The sequence below is a fragment of the Brachyistius frenatus genome, unplaced genomic scaffold (assembly GCF_029030835.1).
Source record: "Brachyistius frenatus isolate BFR_SWC_R1_liver_20210118 unplaced genomic scaffold, ASM2903083v1 Contig_7, whole genome shotgun sequence".
NCBI classification, from domain to species: Eukaryota; Metazoa; Chordata; class Actinopteri; family Embiotocidae; genus Brachyistius; species Brachyistius frenatus.
In genome coordinates, this window is record NW_027210606.1 from 6265957 (window position 1) to 6287175 (window position 21219).

The following is a 21219-nucleotide window of genomic DNA, read 5'->3' on the forward strand; positions in this document are numbered from 1 at the left end:
GTAAAAACCAACCTCTCTCTTTTTGCACATGATGCAAAGTACCTTTTGAAAATCACTGACAGTGTCACAAAGATGGTTTAAAAGATTCTTCTTTGGGGGAAACGATTCACACCAATCATCAACCTGCAGCACCTGTAAGAAAAGAAGCAGCATCAGCAACACTTTAGGTCTTTACAGAGCATTCACACATACAGAGACGCAGACTCTCACTCCTGTTCATCAGTCTGAAGCTTGCGGACGCGTTCATCTTCTGAGTGATGTGTTCACATGAACTTTTTTTCCCCATATACAAGCCTCAGTAGTTGTGAGTTACAGTACATCACTTTCCCTCCATTTTGTATGAAGTACTCTCAGTTCAAACTGAGTGCCGTAGAGTAAGAAATTTAAAATAGGCACGATAGCACAAAGCTTGTCTCATCTTCGCCATGTTGTGTCACTGGATGCCTTTTGACTCTTTGAGTCGTGATGGGCAGTGTGGCAGCATGTCTTTCCATGCTCGACATTAACCCCTGTTGAATCAGGTTTTTTTTTAGTTTTGTAAGTTTCCCATTGGTGATTCTAAATTGTGTGACAAGTATTACCATCTCCGACGCCAAATGACACACAGTATGCAGAGGTAGATTTAAACCTAAAAACAAAGATGAAGTCAAACAGTAAACTGATTTGTCCATGTGTGTCAAAGTAGGAAAGTAACTGACTTTTAAGCAGGAAGTGATGTCTCAGTGTTTGTTGACAGTTTGTCCCACTGATCCTCAGCCATTTTCCAATTCTTAACTGAAAGTAAAGCCAACACAGAGAACAGATGAGAGGAGAGGATGTGCCGTTAATTGTTTTAAACGGTTTTTAATATTCTCACAGCCAGTGGCTCCACATCACGCAAAAGATTAACTGCTCTTTAAGTTAAATTTTCCAGTTAGATGACGCCGTTTCCTGCCACTTTGAACTTCTGAGAGTCGGTGAGCTCTGAGGGGTAAACCACTCTCTAATGAAGAACATTCACAGACTCCACAAACTCCACAGCTAACAAGAAACACTTCTCATCATGTAAGAGCTCAAATCCACATTCAAATAAGGATCAATGACTATAGTGGATCCTTACAGAGAGCTGCAGCGACCTCAGTGCTGAGATTGACCTCAGTGCTGAGATTGACTTCAGTGACATGCGTCTGTCAGCGATTGTGATGTCATCTGCACACTGCTGTCATCTGCAGGATTAAAGGAGTCATGACAAACATGGACGGCTGTGCCACCAGGACAGAGCGTAAAATTACAAATGTCAGCCACAACCAAGGGAAAAAAAATTGTTTTGATATTTTAAAAACCAAATTACATATGACTATTTTCAAAAGTCCTTTTGGTGTGAGATCATCTGTGTCCTGCTGCCGTCCACTACAATCATGCAGAGCACTTTATGAAAATACTCCCTCCGTGAGATAACATTTTAACTTGTGGAATACAGTTACATTTTTTTAAATACTTATTTGGGGGGAACAAAATATCAAAAAGTGACAAATATGACCATCTCCCAGAGCAGGAAGTGATGTATTCTTGTTTTGTTTGTTTAACAGTCCAAATCTCAAAAATAGGCAAAGCCAGTATTAGTGAATGTTTGCTTTAAAAATCACTCTAATGCTTTTCAAAACAACTCATGATTAATTTTCTGTTTATCAACTTATCCACTATTTCTGTTACAACTCTAATGTCACAAAAATGTCGATAATATTTTAGTGACTCCATCATCTTCTCCAATCCCTCTTGTGAGACTGATGCAGACTTGTTATGTTTGGCTCTGTAACACATCCCCAAATGTTGTCTAGTATCAGATCTGACCGATGTCGACTGTGTGCTTAGATTAATGTCCTGTTCTCTCTCTGCCTCTCGGCCGGTCTCCTCTGTCCGAGAGCCAGAGCAGTTTGATCAATGGTATCGATGAGAAGATGCTAATACCAGATGCTAATAGGACTATATGACTAATAGACCGAGGGTGCCATTGATCTGCAGAGTTAGCATCTAATGCTTAAAACAGCTGATTCAACCACAGAGTTGGACAAAAAGTGCCACCCTTGCTCGGTGTGTGTGTGTGTGTGTGTGTGTGTGTGTGTGTGTGTGTGTGTGTGTGTGTGTGTGTGTGTGTGTGTGTGTGTGTGTGTGTGTGTGTGTGCGCGCGCGTGCACACTAGAGAGTGAAAGTTAGGTAACAATGCATTTCTGCTACAGGCCAAATGATACAAATATGCACACGGTATGCAGAGGTAGATTTAAACCTGAAAACAAAGATGAAGTCAAACAGTAAACTGATTTGCCCATGTGTGTCGAAGTAGGAAAGTAATTGACTTTTAATTTCCACAGCCAACATTAGTCCTAGTAGGAAAAGCACAGGTGTTACTAATAGTGTTAACGATGGCTCTGCTCTTTCAAAAGTCCCAGGATGTCGTGACAGTTTGAAAGTGAACCAGCGTGTGCCAAAACCCTGAAAATAAAGCTGCTAAATGGAATCCAGCCATCATTAATTTCATTATTTATACCTGCACTTATTCTGCCGTGACATATCAAAATGCTCTGTATGAAAATGATTATTATGCGCAGGATGAGTCAATTAATGCAGGCTGAGAAAATAACAGAACTCTGAAGAGAACATACAGAACGTCCTTACATCCGTCCATACCTTTATTATGATGTCCCTCCCTACAGCTGTGTACTACACATCCATTAACCGGCTGGTTAACAAGTCCATGGAAAACACCTTCTTCCTCTTATTCCTGATTTCTCACTGCTGTCTGTCTGGAGGTGTGTTTGAAGGCCGAGCACATTCGCCCAGGTGTTTTCACTTATTCTGCCTGATTCATGCAAATTAGCTTTTTACAAGGCGGCAGGAGACCGAGGTAAACTTTACAAAACAGACTTGACTGACAGTAAACAGTTCCTAAAACTAAAATATTGTTTACTAGCTAACACTTAAATTTGTATTTATGTGGATTTCTACTTGCATTGCAAATCACATGAAGGTACACCATATACAGAAGGATCTGCCCAGGAAAATAAAGTACCAAACTTTTTGTTGTATTCCTCCATTTATTTTATTTTCTGGCCTCCAGTTTAAACAGATGAATCAATACCTTGAAATTTTAAAATTTACCTATTATCTATTGGACTTGGTTTTGATATATAATTAATATCTTGATACATATAAACAGTAATTTGATTATGTAAATCCCACAAACGGTACATAATTTAAAAAATGTGACTATATTTCTTTCAGTCACATCCCGTCCTAAATATTACATAGTACCACATATAGTATTACACGTTAACGCCTTAGCTATTTTATTAAATTTCCATGTTAAACACGTCCCCAAGTAATAAACAACCCTCCTCTATGGATAAGAGACACGTGAGACTATTATCAAGAACATTAAGTCTGCTTGTCAACATCATCAGGCCAGAGTGAGATTTGAAAAACTCCAGCAGACATTTAAATTATATTTCCATCTGATCAAAAATGGAGACAGTAGATAGCAGCCTTATAGCAATGAGTCAAGGACCCTTAATGTTATTGAACCTGCCATTTGTAACTCTGCTTAATTTTATTGCAGGTAGTGTTATGATGGCAGATTCAACCTGGTCCCAGGACAGGGGCCCCCAGAGTAGAAAGGGTTGAGTTTGAGGCAAACTGTCCCTTTAAAGCAACCAAGGAAGAAAAAGAGGGGTGTTTTTGAGCTCTGACAGACTAACAGGCTTTAACCAAAAACGTAATGAGTCCTCGTCCTCACTAATGTGCTCCATTCAGCCTCATTAAGAAGTACAACGCACCAATTAACACCTGTAGACTCTGAGTCCCCGTCTGAGCTCAAACAAAGGCAACGAGACTGCAGTTTGACAACATAAAGAGGGGGATTTTATTGATCAGTTCATTCTTTACAGTTTGTATTTGTTTCCATACATTCAATAAATCCTCTTGGTGGTCTCACACTGGGTGAACAGTCAGGCGTCCGCTCAGAAGATTAGTGTTTTAATTTTACTTTGAAAAAACAACTCCTACCGCAGTATTCCAGTATTTCCTGTGTAGAGCACATACAAAGGAATGGCTTTGGGTAGTCTGAGGTGGACCGATTAATAAGTGTTATGGCCTTGTTTTCTTTAGATTTTCTTAGTTACAAAACCACACATTTCTTGCAATACCTAATTCATAAATACAGTATATATTATAACCATTTATCTTGTGCTAAAATCAAAGCTGTGCTGCAGTTTAAAAAAAAAAAATCTCAACATCGATAAGATACAGGGGAAATGAGCTTGCCTGTATAGATTGTTTACAATATAATGTTTACAGTGATTTTACAGTGTTTTCAATGTCCCTGATTATCTCAGAACAATAGCGTTGTATTCTTTTATATTACAGGAAAGAAACAGAACGAGTATAAATCGGCGTGTGTGTTTACAGTTACCGGGATTTGAGAGGGTGTGTGTTTTTGTGTGCATTAGCTTGTGTGTTTGTACTAAAGCCTGGAGAAACAGAGACATTTAAAACAGGGGAAAAAAATGAATTCCTATAGACGGAGCCATGTGGTAATGACGTAAACAGCTCTTCTTCTTTTTTTACATATATAGTTACTCAGTCATTCATTGGTTATATAGATGGGTGCCATGGTTACCAGTCACGTGTACAATAAAAAACACAATACCACAGAAGTCAACACCAATCTCACCAGCAAATTCCTCCTTTGTCTGTCACTGTGTGTGCAGGATATTCAAACAATCTACAGGAGTATGAGGCAAGCTGTTACATTAATAAACAACGTAATCAATTAAAACAAAAATGGAAAGAGAAACAACCAAAAAGAGACAGTATATTCTTTTTAGAGGGGACGGGCACACAGAATGTTGAATATATTACATCGATGTGTGGGTGGTTCGATCATCAGAGGGACAAACGCTTTAGAAGTTCAGTGTCTCTGACATCATCTTCCACCAGTCCATCAGCTCCTCCCGCTCCTCCTCCTTCCTCTCTATCAGAGACTCCAGCTCAAAGTCCACCTGAGAATAACAAGGCAGAGAAGAGATCAGAGCTAAGAAGTAAAAGATGCGGCCACAACCTTTTCTGTATTTTACAGTTTCCACTTTGGAAAACTTTTTCAACGGCATCCAAGGCTGTTTATCAGCCAATAGAAGTGGCTCATGTGTCCTCATGTGACCACCACATGGTTCAGCTATCCACTGGGCAAAAGTTGGGGATAGCTCCTGTTACATTTTTGGTATCCTCCCCTTCAAAGGTCCAAATGAGGCAATCGCTAGAGGTGATGTGAAAATACTGCAAACCACTGATTGGTCAGAGAGAATCATCACTAATGGGACATTCTGCACAAACATAGCCAAGCTACGATAGCAGCCACCATTTTTTTTTTTTGTATTCACTGGAAGACTTGAATAAATGGAAACCACCAAAACCACCCAGTGGTCAATTGAGGACCTGCAGTCATTTCTCTGTTTGGCTGCCAACAAAAGGGTAAAAAAAAAAAATGTGTCAAGCAGATGAAATCAGGGTTTCACACGTTGTCACTTTTGACAACCAGCTACCCTGGGGAGACACAGTACTGCATGTGACAAATGACATCCTCTCTGAAGAGGAAAGTGGACTAGAGTTGAGCTGAACTGGTACCGTGCAGTGGAAACACAGCATGAATGAGGAACATTGGTTTCGCAGTAACAGGTGGTCACATATAAACGAATATCACACTCAGTATCTTGATTCAAGAGTAATCTTTGGCATCTGGTGTGGTTGACCTCTCTGACTCCTGGTCCACACCTGCTTAGTGATGCTTAGTGATGAAGACTGTGAGATGCAGTTCAAATCTCTGAAGAAGCAAGTTAGTGATCATTATGAATCTTTTTAATTGTTTTATTTTCCTGAGAAATTAATTGACAAATTAGGACTCCCCCTCCCCGGACAGCTTTAAAAGGAGTGGATGCACTGCAATACGAATTTAAGGCATGTTGAAATGAGAAACACGGCTGGTAAGAAAAAAAAATATTGCTTTTGTTAAAGAAAAAATATGGTATATTTTGTAAAGAAAAAATACTGTAATCTCCTTTTATAAATACAAAGTTAATAAGAAAAAAATCTGCAGATTTTAATTCAATACACTGGAGGGTTTTAGAGCTGCAGCCTCAGTTGGTCTGGTATGACCTGTAGTTTATGGTGGCTAATCTTAGCTAATCTTAGCTAATCCTAGCTAATCTTAGCAAACCTTTGATCAGTGCAACCCTACGATGGTCCTTTTGTTGACTATTACTATTCTCTGTGAAAAAGATGTTTAAAAGTGCAGCTGCAGAAAACACAGGTGCTCCCTTCAAGTCTAGATTTTCCATCAGTCTTCGTAATGGTCTTGTGAAATCTGGATAGTTCACATCTGCAGGCCTATAAAACTGAAGCCATCTTAAATTGCTCCCAGCCCATTGTCTTATGTAACAAATAGTCTCACACAAACATGACTTTGTTTCAAGGGTTCATGAACTTTGCTCTTTTTCAGTGAATTTCCAGGAATACAATAATTCAGTCATAGTAAAGCAGGTGTAAATGAGGCATCACAATCTGTCTTCTTGTCATTGGTGTGTAAACATCTGTAATGAATCACTGTTGGTTGGTTACTCTAAAAGACACCTCTACACTAGAAGATGCTGTATATTTGACTGATGCAAGCACTGTCTACAATATGAAAGAATGATACATAAAGGTGCCTGTTTATAATGAACAATTAGGTATATTTTGATTCACAAATAGTGCTTAGACATATTTGTAAATACACAACTCTATAAGGTCTTTCTCAAACCTTTTAGAGAGCTGAAAGGACCAGACAGCAAATGTGAGTTAGATTGTGTGTGTGTGTGTGTGTGTGTGTGTGTGTGTGTGTGTGTGTGTGTGTGTGTGTGTGTGTGTGTGTGTGTGTGTGTGTGTGTGTGTGTGTGTGTGTGTGTGTGTGTGTGTGTTTTACCCTGGTTGCGGGGCTGTAGGGAACAGCCACCTTCTTGATAACAGTCAAGTATCCTGGGGCAGAGGCCGCCACTTTGTAGTTTCCTGGAGCCAGGAGGCGCCAATAGTCTCCATCTTTGGCTATAAAGTACAGGTTGTTTCGTTAATAAATGTATTCAAGCAACACACAAAGCAGCAGGTGATGCGCAGCTGTGGAAATAATCACATTCACAGCACTACCTATTACAGTCACTGTGATACAAGAGCAGGTGCAAATAACTAACAGAAATCAGACAAAAGAAATGATGCAGTACCCTTTATGTCCACAAGATGGGGGGCATTCTAGCATTTTACCATTCAATTTCTCACAAGCAGCTTCAGTTACATGTTGAGTGTGATGGAGAGAATGTTAGTTTGGTTAAGATTGGGTACATTTGGACTGAATGCTAGTACCTGTGGTGATGTCATGGTCGATACCCTCCACAGAGATGGAGGCATTGGAAATGGGGTTGCCCTGAAGGTCACGGACAAAGCCCTTGACGCCACGGTGAACCTACACGCCACACACACAGACACACAAAGATTCAGTTCGATTCAAAGACGGAGGGACGGATCTCTGTTTAAAGTTGGGTGTAAATGGCACGTTACTCTTTGTTGGAGAGGAAACATGCAAAAAAAATGTGGAATCTGAGAATAACAAGGATATGCAGAGAGCATTTCCTCCAGAGTATTTACTGTTTGAGTGCTTGAAGCAACCATTATGTTTTTTTGGTCAAGCAACCTCTTCTGAGCATGCTCAGTAGTAAAGGTGGAAGTAGTGGAGTGACTTTCGACACCATGAGACTGCAGTTTATGTCCCATGACTTACCAACAGTCAAAGCTGGGTCCCTTTTACCATCAAAGTGATGTTTCTTTTATCCCATCAAGCTGTGCCTTTATCATACCTCAACCAACCTAAGATCAGAAAATGTGTCATGAATAGTTCGAGAACAGCCAGAGGAGTCAGCTCAGCCCTGACAAACAGCCTATTCAGAGTATTTTTTTTTTCCTCACAAGAGATAACCCACCTTGGTTTTGTATCTGTGTCAGGTGCTTCAAATAAATCCATAAAACAGATGAGACCTGACAGCATGATTTATAATGTGTATATTTATAGTGCTCTGCCTACCTGCTCGATGTAGTTGACGAGGGAGTTGCGGTTCTGCTCCCAGTAGTTCTTAAGCGTGTCCTCATTGGGGAACTTGTCACAGCTGAGCTCCAGAGTGATCTCGAAACAGTTGCTGCTGAGGTAGTTGAAATCCTGCATGCCTGTCAGGTAAAAACAAGGACAGTAAGAGAGCGATACTGATATGAATGAGTGGTAGTGACAGGAAGTAGAGAATCAAAGCGGAAATGATCGATCAATAAGCCTGATTTTTGCTATTTTTGGTAAGAAAGAATTTAGGTTTCCAAATTTAAAATGGGCTACATTTTAGCTGAAAAGTGAGTTCATTTAGACACATGGGTCACATAAAACTGCTGTTTCAACTTGTTGAACAGAACCCGACTCTTACATGTGCTGACCAAGTAACATCCGCTTCTAGCTCATCATAAATAAAAATATCCACTGATAAAAAAATCTTTTAAAACTGATATTCAGAAGTACAAAAGTTTTGTTTTTAATGATTTTAGAAATAGTGTTTGCAGTAAATGATTTGTCCACCAGAGAGCACTGTGTGAGTTAGTTTTTTTTAACTGTAAAATGTCTGTGCACACCTTAGTCACAATTCGTTTGATAAAAAAAATGAAAGGCAACCTCATAAAAAAATATATATTTTATGTTTTTAGGTCAAATATGGAATTATTTTTGCTTTGGCTTGAATTTCAAAATAAAAGCCTGCCCTATAATATATTGCATTTGCTACATGTTCAAATATAGCATGGAAGTATGGAAAAAATGATTTTTTTATTTTATTTTTTGTAACCTTGACGTTGAAAATTACTCATTGTTCAACCACATCCAGCTCAGCTTTAACCAAGTAACACAGGTGTGTTTTAACCTGAGAAACGCCAAAACAAACGGATATTGGAAGCTCTTACCTCCTGGCACACTGTACCAGGCTCCGCCATTAGTTATGCCATCTTTGAAGCTGGAGTCGTCATCGTTCTTGCGGCATGGGGGTCGCTGAGGGTCTGACATGACCGGGTTGTACATGGAGTAAGCTCTGGCCAGAGACTTGAACATCACATCATCCGGACTGGCACTGTACTCGTGGGTGGATCCTTTCAGGAGGAAATGAGATGGAAGAGAACAAACAAGTGCACAATGTTTAGTCAGTGGCATGTGATAAAGTGTGAGCAGAACACCTGCATCTGCAACACATTAAACGTAGGCCTGCTGAGCACATTTTGTTTACTCTGAGGAATAATGCCGAGAAAGGAAACATTTTCCATCTGATTTAAATCAAACTTACGACATTCTGACGAAAAGCAGCTCAAATATTTGTTTCAATAAATCTGCACAAACATCCTTATAACATGGAAGGAAACAGTTTATATACAATTTAACAATCTAAACAACAAAACGAAAAACAGGGTATGAGATTGTGTGCATGTGTGTACGTGTGCATACCAGTGCGGGTCTCATCATACGGATAGTTGGCCACGACGTCGCCTCCATGCAGGTTAGCTGAGAGGACGAAGGGGATGTCCATGATCCAGTGGACCACAGACTTGGTCTCTGGAGCCAGCTGCAATGGCAGAAAAGGCAAAAATGTACAAAATTACAATTTCTAATAACTAAATAATATTATAAAGTACCTGCAAACAAGTCAGGTTAGTTCATTTTCTGTAGGTTCATGAGGCAGCCTCAACTCAATTCATTTTTATTGTTATTCAAAATGCCGATTATAGCAGCTATGAGTCAGCTCGACATACTCCACCCTTCTGATGTAAATGTCCGCAGAGAACCAAATGTTTATTCATCCACACCGAAAAATAGATCCCAACAAATGCATAATTTATTCTTATCTGAGTAACATTTGATAAAAATGACATCAAATCATAGTGTAAATATTAAAGGAAATTATTTAGGAAACTACATATCATGTTGCAACCCGGTTTCACACCAAATCGTGTGACACACCCATTAGTCCACCACAGGATATCGTGTCTGTGTCACGTGTTTTCACACGTCGTGTGAAAAGTAAAGTTTAGCCACCAAAAACCAGGGAATTAGGTTTGGAAAAAAACGACTTGGTTAGGGTTAGGAAAAGATTATTTAAAGAAACTTTGCCATCTCATGAACTTCAACCATGACCTTCGAGGTAGAAGTCCTGGGTTTGACCCCAGTCACACTTTTCAAAGTGTACTTTTCCTGTCTAACCTAAAATAAAGTAACTATCTATCTATCTATCTATCTATCTATCTATCTATCTATCTATCTATCTATCTATCTATCTATCTATCTATCTATCTATCTATCTATCTATCTATCTATCTATCTATCTATCTATCTATCTATCTATCTATCTATCTATCTATCTATCTAACCAAGACAAAACATGACACCGATGTCCTGTTGTGGACTGACGGGTGTGATACAGCGCTGCACATTGAGTGGGAATGAATTCGTTCTGGGCTGACAGAGACAGGGAAGATAATCTGAAAAGTCTTGTGTGACACACATTGTTGTTTTGCCCTTTTGATTGGATTTGTTGAGAATGAGGAACAACCCCTGCCTTAGCCTTTAACCACTTGTTCTGTTCACCTACCTTGGTGTTTTCATCCACAGCCTTCTTCATGTTCTGCAGCAGGTGGTTGTTGGCTCCACCCTCGCGCTCGTTGATGTAGATGATGCGGTCCAGATCGGGGAAGTTTCGGTTCAGATCCACTCCCTGCGCGTTACTGCGGCCCATGAACCAGTCCTTGATCTCTCCAGGCTGCATAGGAAATAGTAACGGATGCTCAGACAGAGACAGAGGAATGAAGAGGCACAAGGGTCTGGAGCTTTGATACGGGTCTTGCTGTGTAATTTAAGGCCAAGATTTGTGATTCCTAGATCAATGTTTGTATCATTGTAAACTCAACCTGTCTGCTGTTAAATCCTTGGATCAGGTTTCTAGGCTATGCAGTGTGATTTTGCCTTGTCATCACCTGTGAGGCGGCCTTCTCGAAGCCATCTGGGTTCATTGAGGGCATGAAGTGGATACGGGTGTTGTGGATGAGTTCGATGATGGTCTCGTTGCCTTGCTGGTACTGGTTGCACAGGTACTGAGTCAGGTAGATGAGCAGCTCTCGGCCCACCGCCTCATTTCCGTGCATGTTGGCGATGTACTTGAACTCAGGCTCACCTTTGGGGAACCAAAAGATACATGTTGTTTTTTGTGCGTCACAGAGCTATGATTTGACATTATGTATTCAACCTTGTTCTGAACAACATGTAAATGGCTCATATTAAGAGGCAGAACTGAATTTGAATAAGGCACAAATGGCCACATAAGCATCACAATAACATCATCGCCTTTGTAAGAAGAAGCATTTTAGTCGGTAGTCACAGAAACAGTCCTTTTATCTCCTCAGGACCAGGAGAAGGCAGCTCATTTGTGATGGATGTAACCATGGACACTCAGAGCCTTCGACCAGCTATAACACAGGATGTACACGGTCCAGCAGTGATGAACACACTGACTCATCCGCTGAAAGGTTAAATAGAAGTGAACATCGCAGCCCTGGACTCCTTTAGGACAATAATGACCGACACACAGTGGATTAAGGTAGTGACACTGTCACAGATTGTTCGGCCTGTTACTCGTTGCAGAGCGGACAGCTGGTGACAGGTGTGAGATCAGATTCACAGAGAGTTTAACTGCAGGACATCATGTTACATAATTACACATCCACAGGGAAACTTGTGATATATAAAATGCATGACGTTTATTGTTTGTGATCACAGACTCTGACACTGCACGCTGTCACAAACATATTCATCTTCTCACATTGAAAAAATACTATTTTAGCAGTGAAGCTTGCTTTAACCTTAAAAGTACAAACAATTAATGTGTTTTGTTGCTTCTAGACTTATTTTCTTCCCTTATTTTATCTAAACTTAGACTTTATACCATTTGGTACATTAGCTTATCTTGGATGTGTCAGTGAGTAGGGACAAAAACTCTCCTTTCCTTCATCACAGGTGATTTTATTTTTACATTTAAGAGCTATTTCTGTCCCTATTTGTGTTCTAATGACCCATGCTCCCACCATCTGTTTTATATACTAATTAGCCTTTCCTTCTCTTCTCTGTCCTCAGCTATACAAATATATACAAAACACACATGAGCATGCGAGAGACTCACAGCATGATGTGCACACTCTTCCTATTTACTCAAGATTAATGTCTATCTGTGGCTGTATGAAAACAAAGGAGCGTCTTTGATTGTTGATGGAAAAAAAATAGTCTTTTGTTCAGATCAGTTATAAAATGTAGCTCGAGATCGGCAGATGAGGAGGAGTGTGTCTGTGTGTGTTTGAAGCCAAATTGCTGTAGGGGTCCCGTTTTTATTGTGAGGTTTTTGTGTGTATTTTTATTGCTCTTATTTTTACCCTGATTTTGGCATTTCTCTGCCTTGTTTTTCACTTCATTCATTTTAAAAGTAAAATACTGTTGAAAATCCAAATAAGTATATAAGTGTGTGTGTCTGTCAATATTTGAACATTTCAGCTGATTTGAACATTTCAGTGTTTGATGTAAAGTAATGCTTGAGAGAGTAACACACACACACACTCACACACACCGCCCAACAAACATCTGGTAGTCGGGTTATTTTTAAATGCACCATTCTGGTTCCTCTCAGAGTTGCTACTAATGATTTCAAGACTACAATTAACTCTTTCCATCCTGGCGGCACTGAATGTTTTTTACAGGCTTCAGAGGCCTGACAGCTGTCAAACACACACACACACACACACACACATACACACACACACACACACACTCTGCATTCATACACACACTTTGAAGTTTGCCAATGGGAGTTACTGGGATTCAAGCTATTACACAGATGCTCAGTATGTGGAGACCTTTTGTTTCCCCCTTTAGAGACATGTTTTTGTGCTGTTGATACTCATGTTAGCGTGTGACATAATGCAGAGCTGTACATGTTTGTATATGTAGACCACACACTAAAACCATCATGGGCCAAGTAGGCCTTGTTATGAATTTCAGATGTGTTTTGGCTGATGTGTGCATACATGGCAGAGCAGAGGAGAGGTGATGATAATTCACTCCTTAAATTCAGCACAACTGCCATTTGTATTCATATAATTATCATTTCTGCACACACACACATTGAGAAGAGCTGTGTTTATTCTTTTACACGAACAACAAAGTGTCCGTCTTTTCCTAATTTATTCCTTTTCTTTCTCAAACCGTCATGAAGCTTGTCAGCTTCATAACTTCATAACTTCATAGCTTCCTAAGCTTTTGTTCTGTCATATGCACACACAAATCCCTCACGCATAGAACTGAAATGTGTGAATTTTTCACACATTAAAACACACCTGTGATAATGCATATATTATCTTTAATAACAGATAATATACCAGTATTTCTTGCAATTAAACAAAAAAAAGAAAATTCACAAATATATATCCAAATATATTTAGTTTACAATGATACAAACATAGAACCAAAAGACACTAGCAATGAATGATTAAAAATGTTAGTGATTATTTTCCATCCGTCTATCCATCCATTATCTACACCCGCTGTATCCTGAACAGGGTCACAGGGGGGCTGGAGCCTGCCCCAGCACACTTTGGGAGAAGGCGGGGTACACCCTGGACAGGTCGCCAGTCTATCACAGGGCCAACACATAGAGACAGACAGAAACAAAGACCATTCACGCCAACATTCACAGCTGAGGGGATTTTTTTTTTTTTTTCAGAATCCCCAATTAACCTGAAATGCATGTATTTGGGAGGAAGCCAGAGTACCCAGAGAGAAACCCAAGCAGGCACACAGAGGACATGCAAACTCCGCACAGAAAGGCCCCAGTCAAGGTTCGAACCCAGAACCTTTCTGCTGTGAGGCAACAGTGCTAACCACTGATTACTTTCTGTCCGTCTAATTGATTAAGAACATTTCAGAGGGTTGTTACATTACAACATGGGTACCTGCGATATTCTGTGTCCCCAAAACAATCTCCTTTTCCTTCCTGTTCTGATGCATTTCACATCCGAAAACATATTTAAAAACCCAAATTTCACACGTTTTGTGAGAGAGCATTAATGGCACAGCTCCTCCCTTTAACCCCTGCTGATTCCTGCTTCCCAAAGATCAATAAAACACATCCGATGCCGGCAGAGCCCACTGCATCATCCTATGAGTGTCAGAAATGATCAGAGTGTCTGACAAGTGATTGATGTGGTCTGCTAGGTTACCACGTAATAATGACTGCAGCTGCAATGTCATTTGGGAAGCACCACATTAGTGCTCTCAGTCGTCGTGGCAACCCTGACAGGGGCAGGTGCTCAGGGAGAAGAATCAACTCGGAGATGAGAGTAAACACACTCTCACTCATATTACAGACACGCATGGAGGAAGCGCACCAGTGCTGCGCTGCGCTGGATCTTATGCTGCAGTAGATCTTGTACTAAAATCCCAAACTACCTTTCCAGTTTCATTTTCAAACTGTCAAATTTGAACAAATTACACCAAATAAAGCAAATTTTGCGTTCTATTATTTACCATTGTATAAGACTCTTTTAGATATGCACTGTCATAGAAAAAAAAAAACTACAAAGTTGTAGATTCTCACTCAATTCAACACTTAATTTTACTACATACACAAATACATGTTAAAGCTAACATTTTTGGTTATTTCAGGAGTGGTTGGCAAGCAGTTAAGTAGAGATGATGTCATGTAGCCTATTAAAATAGTTTAGAGAATAAAAAACAGAAATAGAAACAAAACCATTAACTGATTATCAAAATAGTTGAAGCTGAATCTAAATACTCTGATAATCCTTTGAACTGATCGATTGTTCCTGCTCTAATATTTAGATGTCTGAGATGTCTATATTCTATGTTATATATGTACAAGCTAGTAATATTGGGAAACCCCTTTAGTTCAAATAAGACAGAACAGTAATGCAATTATTTCCCTTAAACAACATTGGAACAATGTCAAAGCCTTGTGGGAGCTGTAGCTGCTGATTGTTACAGAACAAAATAACTACTGTTCTGTGTCTCGTAAAATGACGTGTTAGACAAAGAAAAAATGGACAGAAAACTCCATCAACATGTTGCAGGAAAAGTAATGACGCAGTAATGTCTAAAATAAATACACAGAAATGAGAGGGAGGTGGGACTTTGGCTGGGATGTCACGCAGCATGTTGAGAAAGAACGCAAAATAAACTGCAAGACAGCAGAAAACAAAACAGTGAGTGTTAAAGGAACAGTGAACGTAGAGGACAATAAAAAAAATGTTGCATGGGCAAGAACAAGAACAGAGCGACGGGTAGTAGAAGAAGAAAAACAACATGAAGCAGTAGTCAGATCACAGTGAAGGCAGAGGATGAGGAGGAGGAGGAGGAAGAGGAGGGGTATGCGTGTGGGCGTCTGATGTATAATGAATGACCTCTGGCTGATGCCTTGGCCTTCCTCTCGTCCTCTTTCCGTTTCTGCCTCTCTCTTATTCCCTCTGCGTTCTTTCACCCATCCCTCTTCTTCTCCCTCATCACACTTGCTGTCCTGCAAGATGTCCTGTTTTCTAAATCATCATTCCTTTCTTTCTTTTTTTTTTTTATCTCCCTTTTCCATCAGCTCCTTCTGTCTCTCAGCTGTTTTTGCTATCTCTTCAGGAAGAGTCTCCTCATAGTGAAAACATAAAAAAATATATACTAGGTTTACACTCTATTCTCCTTCACTGTGACGCCCTCTAATGGAAACATTTTTCCATTTGAAAGACACTTTATATTCAATATACCATATGTCATCTGATATGATGTATTCAGCAGTGTGTCTGGCTGCTATACACTTCAACTGGGCATCTTAATGCGTGCTCTCTGGGGATTACATACTTCCTCTGTCGTCTGATAAAACAGTCCGGCGTGGAGTCTGATGACTGTCTCCACCACATGAGACAGTCTGCAGTATATTGAATGAAGCAGGGCCTCATATTGATATGATTTTTCCTTCACCTTCAGACATTTACAAAGCCATTACAAGATAGGGTTTCTCCTTATATTAGAAATGTTGTATATGGTTCCAGGCATGAGAGACGAAGGCGTTTCGCCCGAGCCCCTTCTCCTTGAAGAGAAACACCACTTCTCAGCTCCAATATGAGCCAACTGTGAGAAGTAAACACCTCCGTTAAATGACAAAATATGTCACTCGTGTTCAGAGGGGGAAGTTTTCACATCATTTTTACTTACATAAAAGTACCTGATCACTGTCATCCAAATGGTCCTAAAGTATTAAAAGCTAAGGTACTCATTGTTTGTGCATTAGAATGGCTGCATCACAGTTTAAGTAGTAGTAGCATTAACTTCAGCTTCAATAATTAACATCATTAGTAGCAGAGGAGGAAAATGTACTTTTCCTTTTGAAATGTAGGGCTGTAAAACTATAAAGTAACTTGTAACTGATCGGTGCTAAATTGTACTTAAGACTAGAGTTCGCATCATGTCCCCTCAGACAATAAAAAAGATGGTTATCATCACACATCTGTCTTATGGGTTATTAGAGGGATGTTAAACCATGGGAAAACTGTATCTACTAACAGGCCAGAAGGTTCAAGTAGCTCTTGTAATAATCACAGGAGAAAGGGATGAAGTCAGGTGATGAAGTTCACGTTGGAAAGATCAAACAGCATTTTCAGAGTGTGAAAACAAAAGTCAACGTTGACTTATTTTAATTTACATTCTGTTCTAGGTTTTGTAACATTGGGCGCACGTCGGAGTATTGTACTGATTGTAACCAGGGCGTAGTGCTATTTGTCAAAGTACAGCAGTGCACCTGTAACATGTGCACACGTGGGCAAGCGCACTGTTAAGTTTTTAAGTTTGTTTCTAAGTTTGTGAAACCACTGCGGAGGCAAGTTTACATACAATGGTCAATAATGTAGCCTAGATTTTTTTTTTTTAAAGTCAACAATATAATGAAGCAAATTTCAATATTGTTCTTGATCGTCCCATTACAGTCACAACACGTTCTGCAAATGACAATGCCTTGTCAATAATTTGTTGATTTCTGTCTACTGAAACACTGAAGGGGTTTTAATTTGAAACAGATAGAGGAAGTGATGAGTTTGTATTAACGCGTAATGCAGTACCTTTAACACAGAAAACGGTAGCGGATCAAAACGAAGCTTCAAGTGAACATTGTGAATCAATCAATTTGGCTTAAATGTCAATATGGCAAATTTGACAATTCTGCAATTACATTTTTTTTAATGAATTTTGGAGAAAAAAGAGGTGCAGCATCATTCTGATGCTCTCCATCAGCACTGTACATATGATCATAACCCAAAACATGATTGTTTTCTAAATCTGCAATTATAAAAAGAAGAGCTTTAACAGAACGCTGTGAATACCTAGGCCTACTGTCCCTGATTCCCATACGTTCTGCAATGCACTGTATATTAACATGAAACCAGTGTTTACACTCCTGGCTACAGGCAGCTCCCGTGCCGCAGTGTATGACAGATGGCTGCTTACTGACAGATGCATCAGCTCAGGACCATCGTCCTCCGGAGCCAGACAGCCAGTCAGCCAGCCAACCACAGGCTGCCAGTCAGTTCAGTGCTCTAAGCCGATCTGTTGCCCCGGCAACTGCTATTTCAGCTCCACCTTAGTTTGAGCACAGAGCAGGGTCAGATCAAATATTGGTAGGACACTTTTAATAAAAAAAATTTAAAAAAAGCTTAAAGATGGCAGATTTTATTCTTCTAGTCGCAGACCCCCCTGTGTGTTATCACTCCTCCTTCACTCTCCTTCGCCCCGTCAGTCTCTGGAGCTCCTCGTCCTCTTTTTCCTTCTCTGTTTCATCCTTCTTTCTGTGGATGTTTTGCTCGGCAAGGATGGAGAGGGAGAGGGTGGGGAGGGACGAGAGGAGAGGGTAGGAGGGGGGAGGCACTACCCCTGTTGGTGAAGCAGCGGCTTGGAAACTCATCTGGTTGTAATAAGGGCTCCACATCGCTACTGTGACTCATGCCTGCGCACGCCCACCAGACTATTACAGGCTTATTTAGTACCTACGAACATTAGACTGTGTGACCATGTGAGCTGAGCTGCTCACCAGACCTGTGGTGCACCATTTAGACCACACAAACACACCCAGAAAGGAAAATACACCTTTACACACAAATTCTACTATCGTTAAAATCCCACAAAATACACTCTATACGCTGCTATATGCAGTAACGACAGAGTTTCCTCTTTCTTTTGAAGACTCTGTCTCAGGATTACCAAGACCAAATTAATCACTTCCGGCAGTGTCGGCGGTTTAAAGCTTCTGTTTGGAGAGTTGGCTAGAAATCACTGAACTGGTACCAGCATTCATTAATGAATGATAATATGTGTACACAAGCTAATCCGTTACAGTTGTATTTTTGCTCTGTACGTGTCAACAGAGTTCATCTCACCACAGAGTACAGACACTGAGTGTTCAGGGGTTAAAGTGGTAACAGGAGTACATTTGGTTTGGTTTACAAACTTAAGTCAGAGACTGGACATCATCGTCAACCAATCGTCATCAAATATAGACAGGCATTAAAAGTTTGACTGAAACAGCCAGAACGTTTGATGATTAAATCATGGACTGTTTGAATTACAGCCTTTCAGTCTGAAATAAAACACAATAAGAATAAGGATACTGTATTGTCAAGTGACGTTTGATTTAAAACTACATTCAACAGTTTTCTACTTCAGCTGCAACATTTTTAAAACCATCTGATGAACTTTTAGATGACAGTGTGCTCCTCAAATGGATCTTATAGTCAAAAAGGCAAAGAAATAGTTCAGTTTCTTCTCTAATGGTGCATAACTTGGGGGACAGAAAAAGGTGCAATGCATCTAAAGAAGAAATCTCATCTCACTGATTTCTTCCAGCCTGCGTACTAGTTTATTTAGTATAGAGCAGTGTGATGAAGATGATGGTAATATCCAGTATTCACCAGTTCTGAGGAACACCATGACTCAAGCCTATCAGGGCTTACTGGTTCATTTAATATTCAGTCTAAGCTTCCTCCTCTGAATTCTGTGTCTGAACATTATTTCCTCATTTGTTGGGGCCAACACATTTCAACATACAACTGCTTTTAGTTGGAAAGTGTAATTCAAACGCAGACCAATGAGCCGTGCCCTCATTGGGCATGATTCACATCCTTTGGGATGTTTTCTCAGAATCATGACTCCCGATAAGCACGGAGATTCTTATCAACCAGCAAAATGGCGGCTTTGCGTGGCTGATCCCACAATCTATCATCTCCATTCCTCTGAAGTGATGCAGCAGGCCCTGCGCTCGCCGTTTTTACGCACAGCACGACACACCTGCGCTCCACCTCTGCTGTTTTCTGAAGGGATATCAGCCCCACCGGTCATTTATGTCTCCTCACACCAAATCCGGGCATCACCAAGCTGCTCTGCGCAATAGTGCGTGATGTGTTTCTGTTATCACAGCGTGTGGTGGTGGGGTTCCTACCGAGAAGTAAAGCGGGGACAAAGGGGTGCACATTCACCGCATTATGAAGCAGACTTTATGTATGCGTAAAACTGACCAGGCTCGTGCGTCCCGGGATTGTCGGACATCTCCAGCACCAGCAGCTCGCGGCCCTCGAAGCTCTCCCCAATGGTGTAGATGCGGGTGATGGTCGGACACTGCAGCCACACCGACACCAGCGCTTTCCGCAGCTCCTCATAACGGTGGTACTCGAAGGAGATCTCCCCGTCGGCTCCGGCCGCGCGGACCAGGGCGACCACCGCGGCCCCGAATAAAACTGCCGAAAGGAAGTGTTTCATGTTGACGCGTCCTCGTTTCTCTAAGCCCTGTCTGCCTGTCTGCCTGCGGCTTGGTCCCAAGCTTTATCTCTGTGCTGCAGCTCCGCTTTAGGCTATAAATATCTCTGCCCTCTCTCTCTCTCTCTCTCTCTCCCCTCCGAGTGTGATGCGCTGCTGTACCTGCGCGCAGACTCCGTCAACCTCTTCTGTAAAGACTACACTAATAATACCTCCATATCCGGCCTGGTTTTCAAAATATAGCCTTGTTTTTTGAAGTTCTAAACATTTTATGGCAAGGTTTATTCATACATATTATTTCATACAGAGGGGGAACTCAGTGTATGTTTGACTATATAAAGGAGAAATACAAATTGAAGATGGAAAAGTGGATGGAAAAAAATGTACAAAAATGATTTGTTAACAAATAAATAAGAATGTAAATAAGGGTGTGATACACCTGATTGAAGGCAAAACAAAACATGATTCTACACCAAGGAAGTGTGTGTACATCTCAAAGGGAGTTACAGCAAATAAAAGAAGGAAACCTTTTGTAGATTTTGGACAGATTTTTGATACAGAAAGACTTTGAATGTGAAGGTTCTGACATGGTTTGTGGACAAGTGCTTATTATTTGTTAATTATATTTTCCTTACTTCAATATCTATCACAATGTAGTCAACAGAGGGTTGTAAGATAATACAAGACAATGTTTTTCCTGCAGCAGAAAGGCTACTAAAGTTGAAAATGCTTTTACTTCAATTTTCTATTTACTTTGGTAACATTTTGTTTGGTAGAATTCAGTTGATTAAATTATTATCCAACTGAAAAAAAAAACCTGGTTTAATAATTGAATATTGATACATTATTTATTATTTATATTATTTATTGTCAAAAATTACTCAGTTATTGCAAATGTATTGCAAATGCAGTTTTTACTGCTTTTTCACTTTCTTCTTTGCAAATTGAATGGACTGGGATTATGGGTTCTCGAAAACGTTTAAGATCTTACTTCAGCATTGTCTGAAAAAGTTACAACCCTATAAACCTTAACAATTACACATTTTTTGCATTTAACCCAAAATCAGAGAATACAGATGATACAACATCATTTGTCTATAATGTGGCTAATCCTTGTTTAACAATCTAAAATTCTGCTTGTGGAAAAGAAATCCAGGGATGACACTAAAATGGAAAATACATGTTGATTCCTTACTACATTTATTTATTCATATCAAAATGTGTTTTACTATTTTATGCATTAATTCAATCAAATG

At 40.1% G+C, this 21219-nt stretch overlaps 1 protein-coding gene across 1 annotated transcript; it reads right to left on the reverse strand.

Moving 5' to 3' along the window:
* Positions 1–3871: 3871 nt before the first annotated feature.
* On the reverse strand, positions 3872–20091 carry cpe (carboxypeptidase E). Its single transcript, XM_069689211.1, has 9 exons — positions 19726–20091; positions 11101–11297; positions 10719–10886; positions 9578–9695; positions 9046–9228; positions 8135–8274; positions 7420–7519; positions 6989–7107; positions 3872–5033 (listed from the first exon to the last, which is right to left on the reverse strand). The coding sequence occupies exons 1-9, from the start codon at positions 19964–19966 to the stop codon at positions 4935–4937; spliced, it is 1365 nt and encodes a 454-aa protein (XP_069545312.1). The 5' UTR covers positions 19967–20091; the 3' UTR covers positions 3872–4934.
* Between the last annotated feature and the right edge of the window lie 1128 nt (positions 20092–21219).